This window comes from Perna viridis, chromosome 4, assembly GCF_037379345.1.
Source record: "Perna viridis isolate PV_CMFRI_1.1 ecotype Kerala chromosome 4, ASM3737934v1, whole genome shotgun sequence".
Taxonomy (NCBI): domain Eukaryota; kingdom Metazoa; phylum Mollusca; class Bivalvia; order Mytilida; family Mytilidae; genus Perna; species Perna viridis.
In genome coordinates this window covers 16,053,114-16,068,674 of record NC_142448.1, presented here as the reverse complement: position 1 = coordinate 16,068,674, position 15,561 = coordinate 16,053,114, and the positions used below count along the sequence as shown (strand labels likewise).

At 33.9% G+C, this 15,561-nt stretch overlaps 1 protein-coding gene across 1 annotated transcript; it reads left to right on the top strand.

The window, feature by feature from the left end:
- The first annotated feature begins 3,599 nt into the window (after positions 1–3,599).
- On the top strand, positions 3,600–11,853 carry LOC148619062 (toll-like receptor 2 type-2). Its single transcript, XM_088578604.1, has 3 exons — positions 3,600–3,726; positions 4,150–9,717; positions 11,648–11,853. The coding sequence occupies exons 1-2, from the start codon at positions 3,697–3,699 to the stop codon at positions 6,223–6,225; spliced, it is 2,106 nt and encodes a 701-aa protein (XP_088434730.1). The 5' UTR covers positions 3,600–3,696; the 3' UTR covers positions 6,226–9,717; positions 11,648–11,853.
- The last annotated feature ends 3,708 nt before the right edge of the window (positions 11,854–15,561 follow it).

The following is a 15,561-nucleotide window of genomic DNA, read 5'->3' as shown; positions in this document are numbered from 1 at the left end:
AGAATCGGATATAAACTCTGCCAGATATTGTCTGGAAATCAATGTTGACGCCCGCCCGCTCGCCATCTCCAAACAAATAGTCGTTGCAACACGGCAAAATATAGATGTGGTATCATTGCCAATGAAGAAGTCATCCATCAAATGCCAAGCAACGAGCAATTAAACTTTCACCGATCACGCCGCGGTCTTTTATGATAGGCAAACCCATACCAAACAAGCAAGCTGTAAAATGCCTCAAAATAAATGATGTAAAATTATTCATAATAGCCAAAAATTGACCGAATATAGACCTAATTTACAGGAAAAAAATTGAAATGAATATAAAAAATCGACAACCACTTGACTATACAGGTTCCAATCTTGGAACAGGCACATAAAGAATATGTATTCGGCGAGGTTAGACATGTTCATAAGCGTTCAACCCCCTACCCTTGGACAGTGGTGGGAATAAACAACAATAACACGATAACGACGAACAGGTGTACGGAGATGACCATTAAACATTTGGCATCATAACCCTGCACTAGAAGCCTAGCACCATACAAAAAGTCCACGTAGTTTCGATCGGCTTTTGCATAACTTGAGAGTTTTGATATGAAAACTCCACACTAATGTTCTGAAGGGATGCCACAGATTAAAGGAAAGTTGACGATACGGAACGAAAAGTTGTTGCGTTTGTTGTATAGTTAAGTAATGAGTTTACCCACTCCAACGATCTCTTAGAGTAAGTCAAAATATGAAGGGGACTTCATAGTGCCTGTTGTATTCTTTCATACAATGCACAAGTGTTTTTGGATATAATGAGATGTATAAAATGATACAACCCCGAATCTAGGATTGCTTAAAGAAAACGTATATGGCGAAACTGAAATTAAATTATTTGGTTTCTGTTGGATATAAGATCAGCTGTAAAGTTAGCCTCATTAGAGTGACGGAGTACGGATCAGCGAAATGCGAAGCACAATTTGTTCTCTTTGGAATGTCAACCGACTGTTACACATTTCGGCATTTAAACCTCTTCGATAAATTAAGAAGATGGTTTAGATCCATATTTTCTTTAAATATGAAGAAACTTACTAAGATGTATAATCAGTCTGGATTTCAACTGTGAATGGGGAATAGTAGTGTATAGAGTTGAAAAGTCATCGACCGTGATGTTGATATATATTCTGAATATCATTTATCATTGAAAATTACCTTAGTAACAAGTACACACAAGAATAAAGGTTACATGAACCAAAGGGTACACATGTTTTATTAATTTTCCGTGATTTCATATAGTTTTCTGTTTTAAGCACGACCCACCTTAATGTTGCTCTAGTCCCTATATACACCTTCTTTAGACGCAACTAGAATGGGATTTTCAGTCTTGCTAAATAAGTTTTTTCTGTTCTTATTATTTTTTTTTTCAATAGCAGATGAATTTTAATTTTTTTCAGCCATATGGCAGACTTTTTTTGCCAAACAACTTTCCGATAAGCAATAAATGGATAATATTATATAAATAACAAGGTAAATAATATAAATATAAAGATTCGTGCAGTTCAATCAGACATCAGGCCAAATAAAATAAGTAGATTTTCATCCCCTCCCGTCCCTAAAAAATAACAAAAATATGACAAATTGGGCGGGAATTACAATATCATGATTTTTTTTCACGTCAGTTTCTAGTATTGAGATACTATAACACAAATCTTTCATTTCCTGGTGACTACAGAGATGTTTCGTCTCTAAAACTGATGTGGCTATAGATTAAGAACATTTCTATACATCAAATAACTAAAATTAGCCTACCAAATATATGGTAAGGAATAAAAAGTAAGTAATAAAATCCTACCACACACCCCTTATTTTTTTAAGGTTGGATGAAAATTTACCATGCAGCTAATATTACTCGGCCTAAACAAGTCATGGCTTTGTCTGCAAAGAATGGACGAGATGCTGCTCAAAATCGCTTCTTCTAAAAGAGTAATTATGGGAACCAAGGTTATAGCTAAAACATAACAGAACCCACGCCACTATCAATTATGCATAGACACCTTGTATATTTGGTCCTTTCAGCATAAATTAGGCAGGAAATGATCTATGAGTAAATTCATAATTGCTAAATAACACTATAACAATAAAGTAGAAAACAATAGTACTTTTCGTACATCCGTTACACCCTCCATTTCGTTCATTATAAAACCAAGACAGCGTAGCTTCTATATGATTTTTACTGTGGATAAAACCACAAAAATAAAAAAAAAAATCTTTCGTGACACAGTGCTAGCCAATCAAACGCACGATATGAGTGACTCTGACGATCAGCTGGCTGTTCCTATATTTGGTGTAATTGCAGTTTTCGTGGTAGGAATACTCAATACTTTGCACCCATGTGGTTTTCATGACCTACTAAGGGATTAATTGCATAACGTTTTTGGCTTTTATTGTTCACTTCAGTACTTTAGTAAGGGTAACTTTTTTATATGATTATCACAGTAGCAACCTTTTTTTTTTAAATATGGATGAAATGTACGCCCCACTGCACCCCTTCTCTATGTCGTTAAGCAGTATCCGGAAGAGAGGTTAATTTAATAGCACAGTTTTGTTTCAATACCTTTGTCTACAGCGTTTTCATGAAAATCATGTTTATATTTTATAAAGTAAGTGAAACCTTATATAAAGATCCTAGTAGCGATTTAAAACATGGATGGAATGCATGTACCCCCGCATTGCCCTCATCCTATGAATAAGGCAATATTCGGAAGAGAGCTTGTGCAAGTAAAAAACGTCACTTCACAATTTTTTTTTATAATTGCGTTTTAATACCTTAGTAGAACATTATTTTAATACGTATAATTACATTTAAGAGTAGTTGACAAGTTTTCAATGTTAATGTTCAGAAACTTGGCACACAGAGGAACTTCGTTGTGTGTCCCAGGTGGTGGAATAAGGTACTCCCGACTTCCTACATGCTGGAGTCGTCGTGCCATAATACTGAAAACCTGACCGCATACCATAGTGGTGCAACGTGTTGGGAAAGATGCCACGTTCCTCGCATTTTGAAGTAACCTGCTATTGTATTCGATAAAAGAGAAGGAACTTTTGCGATCCGCCGCAGGAGGCTAAATTTTCCGACCATAACCAGCTCTCCTTATTTCCAGTGGCAATAGAAATTTTCGACCCTATTAGTCGTGTTTCCTACCCCATTTTTCATCATTTCATCATATCATCATTTCATGTTCATATTATTCATCCATTTCATGTTCATCACCCGGATATAGCTGAAATTTTGCTGCTTGAGCGTTAAACACCAACAATCAATCAACAATCTTCGTACGTCAAAAAACCCAGCTGTGGTATTCAACAGAAGGAGCCTCGGCTTCATTACAGGAATCTTAAATTGTCAGACCTACCCACCTCTCCTAATTTCCAGTTGCAATCGGAACTTGTCGACCCTATTATCCTAGTGTCCCATCCCATTTTCAACTTCATTAAATCACCCATTTTATATACATTGCTTGGATAAAGCTAAAATATTGCAATTAATCAATCAATTTTTCACTTCTTTAATTCCTGTTTCCTGTTGATATGACAACGATCTGAAAATGCATATTAATGTATTCATTCCTTACACAGAAAAGTACTTCCTCTTTACATAAAGTCGCATTTCAACCTAATCAATTCTAATACAAATACTTTAAGAAAGGAAACATGATGTGCTTATGGAAATTGCAATGTGTAGTAAGTTTTTTTTCTTACTATCATTTCTGTATTACTAACATGTCTGTTTTTCACTTTCGAGATGGATAAATCCAAGGATAAAGAATAAGTTGCACGGAAACATATTACGTTTCATATAAAACATGTAAGCTCGTGAACGGATGACTCATATACTTAACAAAAATTAGTCTAATATTAACAATGTATACATTATTTAAAGGGTGATATTACACTGAGTCAGGTTATCGATGCTTTGATCTTGTCTTTCTTTAAGACGATTGACCACCCTATCACACTAACTAAGAATAATAAAATACTCTAGAAAAATAGTATCGAAGTAGGTATCCTCACGACAAAAATTGATGTATTAATTAAATTAGTCCATTATACAAATGCATGAATGTCGATTAATTATATAAATAGCAAAGTCAACGTACATTTCAGATGACATTAGTCACTGCTTTCTTCACTTTCCTTATATGTGTACAACCTGTAAAAGCGCTTAGATGCCCAAGTGCTGTACCATGCACCTGTAAAAACAAAAGAGCCAGCTGCAATGGAAATCACATGAAATCAAAACTCTCATACATCCCAAAGTTTCCAGATGGCATTGAAACGGTGGATTTTACCAACAACGATCTCCCTATTCTTGAGAGAAAGACGTTAGGAAATTTATCAGATCTTCATATCACATCTTTAAGTCTAATTCGAAATGATATAAATATCCTCGAAAAGGAAACGTTTTCAGACATGAAAAATTTGAATATTCTTGATCTCTCAAGAAACAATATATCATGCCTTGATGCATCTCTAAGTTTTTACAACTTACCAGATACCATTATGATACTAAAGCTTAATCATATGTCGTGGAAACCATGTGAAAACATGTTTAAAGGCCTACATCGAAAACATGTGTCCCGTATAGAGCTGAGTCACAGCAATCTTACACATTTCAATGGTTCATGGTTTGAAAATCTCCATGATTTAAAGTCATTAGATATATCATGGAATTCTATCAAGGATACCAACTACAACTTCACTGGTCTCCAAAATCTTCAGCTTTTAAATTTAGCCGGCAACTGGTTCAATAATATTCCTGATTTTTGTCGAGAAGGAGTAGAAAAATTGCAAAGTCTTACAATGACGGATACCAAGTTATATACACTTAATGCTTTAAAAAATTCCAGCAAGTGTCTAAAAAAACTGAAAAATTTATATCTTTGTGGAATATCCATAAGAATCATACCATCAAATATTTTTTCGTCATTACAGTCATTAAAAATCCTAACAATGAATAAGATGTCTACCCAGCTGCGAAGGATTCAGGACCACGCGTTAAACAGTTCAACGCTGACAGCTTTGACATTTTCAAGAGCAAATGGATTTTGGTTTGGAGAGAAGATGGCGGCAAAGGGAATGTTCTACCCAAAAACTTTATTTAAAAACTGTCCACAGCTAGAGTCTTTGGATTTGTCTCATAACTTTATTGAGTTTACTTCGAAGGATATAATGAACATGTTTAATCCGCTGAAGAAGTTGAAGCGTCTTTGGCTAGAATCACTAGGTCTAGCGTATATGCCAAAAGACCTATTGTCTCGTTTTCCCCTGCTTTCACAAATTTCTTTTGAAAGCAACTTTATAAATCCATGGGAAGATGGCTTAGTGGTTTTCGGTCGAAATTCAAGCCTGAAAAATATCAATCTGATGAGAAATAAAATCAACAAAATATACAAGTCGTCTTTTCCACCATTGTTATTGGAAAATGTGAATAAAATAGATCTCTCTCATAATAGAATTACATGCAGTTGTGAAATACAGTGGTTCAGCAAAATACTGAAGCAAAGCAAGAAATTTGAAAAGAAACAGTACATGAGATGCGATGACGGTATGACGTTGGTTCTTGATTATAGTCCATCTTTTATAGAATGTCATGTCCTTGGAATTTCAACATCCATAGGCTGCATTGTGACCGTCATAGTAGTCTCAGGACTCACTATATATCTCTGTCGATGGCGCATCCGTTACACATTGTATCAAATTAGAACAATGCGAGAGGGGTATGAACGCCTAAACGGTAATGACTTTAAGTATTCGGCTTACGTAATGTACACAGAGGAAGACTTGCCATGGGTAAAAAAAAACTTAATACCTGAGCTTGAGCACGAACGTGGATTCAAACTGTGTATTCCACATCGTGATTTTGAACTTGGAAAAGTATTGTCGGATAATATTGTTGAGCATATGCACTCTAGTCAAACTATTCTTCCAATTTTATCAAATTGTTTTGCTAAGGATGAGTGGTGCTTATTTCAACTGGCAGTCGCGAGGAATAGGCTAACCAAGCAGGGAGATTTATCGATATTTCCAATCATGTTAGAAGAAATTGAATTCAAGTACATGAATGCAGCAATGTACTACACCATAAAAATGTCAAATTACGCTGCCTGGAGCGACGACGAATCTGGTCGAACTCTTTTTTGGGAACAAATTCGAGGCCATTTTCAAACTTGCATCCGATAAACTGTTGTAATCGGACTTTATTGGTTAACTAATGATACGCTTTAATTGTATTTTAAACATTACATTAATACAATGGACCAATTCAAAAATTCAACATTCGTCCTCTTGAACAGCGTTGCGCCGTTGCAGCGTGCTCGTGACCTATCAGGAATGTCATTTACAATAGATGTCCCAGAATGCCAGTTTCTGAATCGGTCCGTTGTATGTTTTTTTTTAGATACATATGTATTTCATTATTTACTCTCCTATTTATTTTATGTGAGATGGTCTATCATAAGATAAATTGGAAAAGTGTTAATATCATCCGAATTATTAAACACGAATGCAGCTTTTGAAAAGCACATTAATATACGCCCGTCTTAAGCAAACATATTGTAGTGCCCATGGCATACCTATGTGCTTCGTTTGATTTTGAAGCGTTTTACTAAATTAAACAAGAATGACTGATTGTCACTCTTGCATACTTTTTCGGCATTCAGAGCAAGTTTTTTGGTACAGACTATAACGTTGCTTGTGCTGCTGTCCATTGTGACAGATCTGCAACTGAAAAAATACCATCAACGCTTCCATATTCACAGCCGAACCTCTAGCCATCTTGTTAGCACTTAAATTGATTACTCATTCTAATCCCTCACAATTATTATTTGCTCTGACGTCGTAAGTTGTCTTTTAGCAATTAAGAGTCACAAACTAAAAAAACATTCTTATCTTACAAATCCTTTATAAAAAAAAACATCGATATCTTACAAGGCATCGGTTTCTTTAATACTTTTTTTGATTTTTTAATATTCTAATATTTATTGAGGTAATGTTTTGTTTTTTATGTCTTAAATTTACCTTTTTACGTACCTTTTTATATGTAAATGTCATTTGGTTTTAATTTCATTCTTTTATGAAGACACTTTGATCGCATTTTTAATTTTTCCAGTTTGTTTAATGCTTTTGCCGTGATATGGCCCTAGTCGCCGAAACGGCTTTAAAAACAATCAATCAATCTCATTTAAACTTGTTTCCCGTTGTTCAACCGTTTTATTACCGTAAAAGTTTGAAAACTTTCTGAGCCAGCACTCCACAGTTAAGTTTAGTTTCGCACTTTTGGCTAGGATGAAAAATGACAAAAATGGAAACTGATGGTTGCTATAGCGATTAAAAATGAAGAATCTATTGTTGATAAAACATTTTCTGAAAAAAGGAGACTTTTAAAAGTATTTTGCAATGTTTCATATATTTTTAATGTTGAAGGGGCTTTTTTTCAATGACATATTGACTTTATTGTGAAAGTGAAAGTAAGTCAATTTTTTACCATGCTAAATTTGGTAAGTGGATTACAAAGTGAAATAGCTAAAAATCTAACCGGCGATGCCCATGTAAGGAAGAGGTTTTCCAAGGAAAAAGTTTTGATAGTTTCAGGCATGACATGATTAAGATATTTTACGGGAAATTTAATATTTTTAAATCTGATTTTATCAACTTTAATGCAAATTTTCGCATATTTTTGCATGGTTTCTATGGTAACCCTATTTGTTGTGGGTAATTTTTTTCCAGAAAATTTTTACTGCATTCTGAAGGCCTTGGCTTGAGCCATTTCTAGATATATAGATTTACAGATGCTTGACAATTTTTTAAGGTGATAAATGATACAAAGCATCAGATTACAAGACCAAAATTAGGCAGTTCTACAATACTGTGGAGTGCTGGCTGACAACTTTGTTCTTTCTGTAGGTCGCCATTTTATGTGTACACAATATGCAAATTAGACTTCCAGTCAAGCGACTTAGTTCTAGTACTCTTGTAGTAAAATGTCGAGTACGAATAGATCGATTTGTAAATCGATTTATGGTTATTATATTAGACTGTACTATATTTCATTGGAACATGTATTTTTGTGTTCCTTAGAATATATTTTATATGCGTAAACAGTTTTATCACAGATATCGGGAACTAATTTTTGTATGTATCAGAAACGTTTCTGAATTCCCCGATTAATGTTGGAAGCTCCCCAATCGTTTCTCCGATAATCGCCCAAAATATGAAAGGTTTCAGAATCCGATTTTCAGTTCCTTTTTTTCGCTCCTGAACAGATCGATATTATAGTTTGAATTTATGATAAATTGATTTGGCTGAGTCATTATGACTTTACATCTTTAGAACACTTTCAATGCTTCTGGTTTTTTTTAAAGAGTATAAATCAAAAGCTTTTTATTTCAAAGCATTTTCACAAAATTTATATATACATTTTTTTAATCACAGTTTGGTGCCAAATTGATCAGTTTTTATTGTTTGGTAAATTTGGTAAATTGTACTGGCTGATTTATTGAACAAATAAACGTTTATCCCACACCTTTCCCCTTTTATTGGAGACAAAATTGATACTTTATATTGGCTAAGATGGACAGGTATCCTGGTTTTACTAATGTTATATAATAAGACAGAGAAAACTTTTTATGTTATGGTAACTAATTTATTATCTAATAATTAAAATAACAGTAAATATACAATAAAATAAATAATATAGACATACAAGGTTGGTTGAACACTGTAACAAACACCCTTCTGACGCCCCTTATCAGAAACAGCATTGTAACGTCATAAATCGTTGCACGATGAAACGTCATAGAACAAAAGCTCGGAAACATTTGTGAAACAGTAGGACAACCGGAAGAGCATTTTAGACCAAAATTGTGATCCGCCCTAATCAGTGACCTTCCGCAACGTGTGGACTATTTCTTTTATATTGGCCGTTCGGAAAATGACGTTGAAAATGACAATGTCATGTTTAAGCGATTACTGTGTTGCATCCACTTGACGGAAAGCTATGATTTTTTCGCCATGGAAAATTATATCTTTTGAAAGTAGTCTTTCTAGTTTTCTTATCTAGATTTGAAAAAAAAACATATGATCAATTTTTTTTTTTCGTGCATTAAAAGATAACAATCAATCATTTTTTCGTGCAAAAATTCATACACTTCCCCACATGATCAGAAAATAATTTACGCAAATTAGGTACAAAAAAATGTTACTTCCTGGATTTTATTGAAAGTTGGCAATATGGAAACTGAAATTCCCGGCTACATTTTCCTATAAATCCGATTGAGAGTCACGGTTGAACAAAAAAACGTAACTAATTTTAAATGAGGGTTGTATTTTTAGGTAGATTTTCCTATGAAATTTTATATATCGGTTTGATGCTTCTCGGTGGCACTCCACTTGACAATTTAAAACTTAAAAAACTACTAATCTACAATGACAGCATTAGAAAATATCTTGAAAAGCATTGCAGTTGTATTTTTATGGCCGTAAACTGGCTCGATCGCTGTCCGATTTTACTTTTAAATTACATTCGACCGAAATGTAAACAATGTCGTTGCATGTGTTTGGTGTTACTGGAAGTATGCAGATATACTACAGTATAATCGGCATTTTGGAATTTCTTAAATGGACACAGTATGGGTTGTTTGTACAGTCTGAATTATGACAAAATTGTTCCAACAGGTAGGTAGGAATATTCTCATCAGTCCATGCATGCGTCATGTACCTATATAGTCCGAATTTCCTCTGACCCTGCAACCCTCCTCTTTTTTATTTGGATGTTGATGTGTCGGGTTGGGTACATCGTTCTGATCCCAACCCGACATATCAATATCCAAATAAAAAAGAGGAGGGTTGCAGGGTCAGAGGAAATTCGGACTAGTACCTATACTGTATAGTTTAGAGTTACTTGTAAATATTTTCATGTTTTGCCACCTTTTTTATATTCATTAGTGTTAAAATTGTTTTTAATTAAAAAAAAAAACAACAACAACAAAACTTGTAGACAACATTTATTTCTAAAAAAAATCAAATCTTTTCCTGAACTGGTAAAACACACTCGTACATGCTGTACTTCAGTATGTAGAATCAGTCGAACAGCAAAGTACCTCCGTGACCCCGAAATCCTTTCATCTCATTTGCAGTGACCCATGATAACTCAAAAAATGGCGGCGATAAATTTCCCGGGAAAATTTGACGTTTCCCCCGCTTCAAAAATCATTAAATTAATTAAAATCAATTAGAAAATAGGTAAACAAATAATCGTATCATATACGAATTACAAAATAAATTCTTCAGCGAATTGACGTAAACAAAAACAGTTCAGACGGACCAATGAGAAAAAAGAACGCACAGAAAGTTCCCCTCTCGAAGAACGAAATTTCATTGTTTTGATTTTGAGCCAATGGAAAAGCTGATAGAATTGCATTTCACGCCAGATTATGACTGCAAACTCTGTGATGTAGTCTCAGATTACGAATACTTTAGCATGTTGAAATTTCTAAGCTGTTCAGAATCGGAAAGTGAAGATACCTTAATTTTTGCCGGCAACCGGCAAATTTCTGACAAAGGGGTAGGTGAATTAAAAGCTGACAGAATCATTCCTACTGATTAATTTCGTTGTTTTGAAAGGATAAATGTGAGTATAGATAAATGATCAAAGATTTGAACGTTTATTTTATATTTTATCGATGGTAATAGAAATGGTCACACGAAGCGAGTTTCCATCAGAAATCGTGCCGCTAAAAACATCGCCATTCTGACCACGATTTGTCACGTGACTCTTGCACGTTTCCGACTTTGCAGTTAGGCTGAATTGTTTTAGTTGCTGATCATTCCAAATGCCTTCCTAATAACTATGGTCGTGAAATAACAAAGCATGCTTTTTAAAGTTCAAACAAAAACATGAGAAAGGCAGCTCCACCACGTAAGGCTTTGCGAGAGAGCCAACAAAACTATTGTTGAATGATATATCTGCTCTAGTAATTTAAAGAATACAAGATTTGGCTGTTGACAAAAATGACTGTCAGTATCATGACCCACCCATTTCATCTCTTTGTATAAGGATGATAACCAACCTCTGCACTTTTTTTATGTTGGGAGGTTTGCTTTTATTTGTTTTAGTGTTCAAATCCTATATCACTATTGTTTCTTTATGGGAAAGTTAAATTTAAATAAGTTGTCAAAATATGACAGTAATTCATCAAACACTTTGCATTTTAATTTAAATTTATCTAGTACATATAGTCCTATAAAAGGTTATTGAACAGTGTACTTCTGAGAAGTATAAATATAATAAAGCCAAATTTAACTTACTGCATTGAAAATTTGAAAGAGTAATCAAGGGAACCAAGGTTATAGCTGTAATCAAAAGAATGCAATCCAGGGACAAAGACCAGAAATGGAAGGTGTGCATACTAAAGCATTCTCAATATAGTTATCTGTTTTACATTCCTTGTAATAATGATAATTTAAAAAAAAACTTTAAAATAGGCTTATTTATTATTCTTCCTGCTACATACTCAAAACTTAACCCTTTGGCAAAGGCTTGGTATGCATGTAGTTTTAATAACATATTTTATATGTGATAAGTGAATTTTGTACTTTTTTTTAGGGATACAACAAATTTTCAGAAACATGGAAATGCTAACATCAAATGAAGGAAACATTCCAAGGGTTACATGTAGGTATGCATGTACATGTCTCAATCAACATGGAACTTAGCAAAGACAAAGGATGATAAATGACCTTGATGCAGACTTGTACATGTATAACACAGATTTTTTTCAATATCAAATTGTATTAAAATCTTAAAAAGGTCACATTATTATATTATTCTCATACTAATTCATTTGCAGTAACTATACTCAGGGCCAATATTCCAATTGTCATTATAAACATTAACTGTAAATGTACATATATGTCAATATATTAGAACAAAAAGCAGAGCCTATATGTACATATATCATGCACCCCCTAAAATCTATCAGTTGCTAACTTGTACATACATGTTATATCAGTACTTGTATATTATTATGAACAACATTGTTGTCAAAAAAAAAAACTTTCTAGTTGTTCAGACAAAGATTATGTATTTAATTATTATATTACTGACATCTTTAAATCTTTCAGTTAATCAAATACAATATGCATTCAATTTTGCTAGGAAAACTATTAGAAAAATATTTTAGATATGGAATTTCACCAACATGTACATGTAAATTTCATTTTATAAGAGGAACTAATGATGCAGTGCAATTTCAGTCAGGTTTCCCCTTGTTGTGTAATAATAATTTTGAAAAGATGTGTAAATGTTTGTGCTGTGCATTTATTCTCACAACTTTTAATTTGTAAAAAAAGGTCACAGAAGTTAAGATGATCATTGAGAAATAAAAAAAATTACTATCAATGAGATATATAGCAGTTAGATGGAGACCTAAGGATGGAAAAAATCCAATTGTTAAATCGTTAATTGTAACTATTATCCAAAACCTTTTATCCCTCAGATAGGATAAGGGGCCTTAGTTGTACATGTATATAACTTGCTAGCAAGGTTTAAGAGGGGCACATTAATGAAAATACATATTAGCCTTTTTCTTCCTTTCATTGTCTTCTATATGTCAGTTTGGTGTAAAATATAAAGAAATATCTTACAAAAAAAGGATTAATCAATAAAATATAGTTTTGAAATCCTTAGGGAACTACCATTATTTTTTCTTATTGGGGAGGGTTACAGGACACTAACATTTATCCCTATTTGACACACTTTTACTCCTGTAAATAAATCTGTTTAATGTCTACAAATTTGCCACTGTGTGAGCCACTTTCAAACAATACATGGTTAGTATGAAGAGAAAAATTAGACTAAACATAACAAAATAAACAAACTAACAAAAGCAAACTGGTCAATAAAAACATTCCATGTGCTGTGAATTTCATACTTAAAATATATGTAGTTCATATTAAAAATAAAGGTTTGACAGATGTATAACCATTTCTGGCATTCCAAGAGACTGTATCCTTCTACCTGATAAGACAGATAACATTTACAAATTTACAAAACCCACGGCTGTCAACCTTTTGAGATGCAAATGTATAAGATTTGGCTTAAGTTGGAAAGATCAGAGGAAACTGCATACAAATCAACTTCAAAATGTGTGAGAGTAAAGGAAACATATCATGTACATGTACAATATTGGAAAATTTTATCAATGCATTAAGGTTACAGACCACCAATTCAACCAATGAGCATTTGGAACGTACACAAAAATAGTCCTACGCAGAAATTACCCCTGTTCCTCATAGTGCTGTGAAAAAAGTTCTCATCTTATTTAAAAAAATTAAACAGTTTCTGAAAGGAAAAACATTTCTGTACATTTTATAGGTGCATTTTGCTTCTTGTGATGTGAAGCCTAATCTCCATAATGATTTTTAAATATACCCCTATCTTGTGAAAACACTGGGATTTCCCATGCTATTTATAGACCCTTCACTTCCGGTGACCAGTACTGCACTGCAAGTCTGCTAACCCCACATGCCATTCTGAGGATTGTGAGCTGACATATGTAGAATCATGCTGATATATAGTCCTCTGCAGGTTAAAGTTAAGGTAAAGTCCAGAGAAGCCATTGAATATTGTGAAATTAGCATAGAAGCCTATGGAAAGTGGAATTAGTGGTTTTTAGCCTTAACACTAACATTTAGCCCTGTTTGACAAACTTTTACTCCTGTATTGGCTGTAAATAAATCTGGTGAGTGTTTGCAGTGTTTTTAGATTATTTTTTTTTTATAATTGTATGAAAGTTGTAGTACAGTACGACAAAATTAAATAGCAAATTTTTTAAAGGAACTTATGAGTAACTTAAAAGATAATTAAAAAACTGCAAACAGGCAGAGATGAATTCGAGTATAGTTGCAATCCAAATTCATGCAATGCATTAAAAATATTTACCAATACTTGAATACTTGCACCCAAAACCAGTGGTGGATCCAGGGGGCCGGCCCCCCTTAGAAAAAAATGTTGAAAAATTTTGTGTTTTTAATCATGAAAAACACTTACGTCATGATCCTCACCGGTGACCCTGTCAATAAAGTTTTTGGGCCCCCGCCCCCATTACCTTAAAGTTTGGATCCGCCACTGAAAACTGATAGACTCAGTCTCAGTATTTAGTTCTATGAGGAAGATACTAACGCTCATTTACAAAATGACAACAATTAAGGGAAGTAATCCATACGAGAAGGTGAAAATAAATGTTACTTACATGACGGTCCCAAAACCCGTATATTTTCATAATAATATGATATTTCAAATTAGGAACAAAAAAATGTTACCTCAGGGATTTAAGCGATTATGGGCTCATTAAAATCTTTGAAATCAGAAGATTTCATTGCGAATACTCCTTACGAGAGTCACGAAACTTCGTCGCTTCGTTTTTTTGCCAAATAAAAAAACTACTTACTTTGGCACGCAATTTTAGTCAGATATTAAAAGATTATTCCTATGCTACTCGGTTTATACTGACCTAGTTGTTGCTCTCTGATGTCCCATGTTATGATATTGTATCAGGCAGATCCGTTTTTCTATCTAAGCAGTAACAGTCTGGAAATTTGGAAAAAGGTGGGTTCCAAAATTTTCCTCAAAAAACGCCGCCATATTGGCTTCCTCAGCAACCACCTGTGATTAGATATTTTCCTACGCAGGGGCTTCCGGTTGTCCTACTGAAAATACGTCTGACACTCTCTTGGAGAAAATCTGGCACTCAAAGGATTAAACTGGACTGATAATACGTTGATAACTATTACGGACTGATATTATAACGTCATAGTAACATACGTTGAGAACTATTACGGACTGACGGTATGGTCAGATTTTGAATCAGGTTTACCGCAAGGTACAGTTTTGGGACCTTTGCTATTCAGCCTACATATAAATGACATTTTGGACAATATTGATTCTGAAATCCGTTTGTTTGTTAACGATTGTGTCTGTTACCGTACAGTTAACAACATCAATGACTGCATTAAACTGCAAGAAGATATAGATAAACTAGGAGCATGGGCTAGGAAATGGGGCATGCGATGCCAGCCGATAAAGTGTAACATGATGAAACTGACACGCAAGAAAAAAACATCGTGTGGATTATGAATATAAATTGGAAGGGTCAACATTAGAATTCCTAGATACAATAAAATACCTCGGAGTTAACATATCATCAGACCTTCGATGGGACAAACATGTATCTGAAGTCACAAGCAAAGCCAACCGAGTATTAGGAATGCTTAAGAGAAACCTAAATTTCTGTAATAGAAGTAAAAGAAATTGATTACTTGAGTTGTGTTAGACCGATACTTGAATATGCAGGAACTGTAAATACTTGGAGGAAGAACTAGAAAAGGTGCAAAAAAGAGCTGCACGCTTTGTTTTGAATAATTACAATTATGACTAAGATCATGGAAGAACTAAAATGGAAATCATTAAAATATCGTAGAAAAGAAATGTTATTTCATAAAGGTCTTAATGGAGTAGCA

Bases quoted from the DNA above. Each gene is read 5' to 3' on its own strand.
- LOC148619062 (XM_088578604.1), top strand. From the start codon at position 3,697: ATGATGTGCTTATGGAAATTGCAATGTGTA. The intron at 3,727-4,149 runs GTAAGTTTTTTT...CGTACATTTCAG, and splicing joins TATGGAAATTGCAATGTGTA to ATGACATTAGTCACTGCTTT.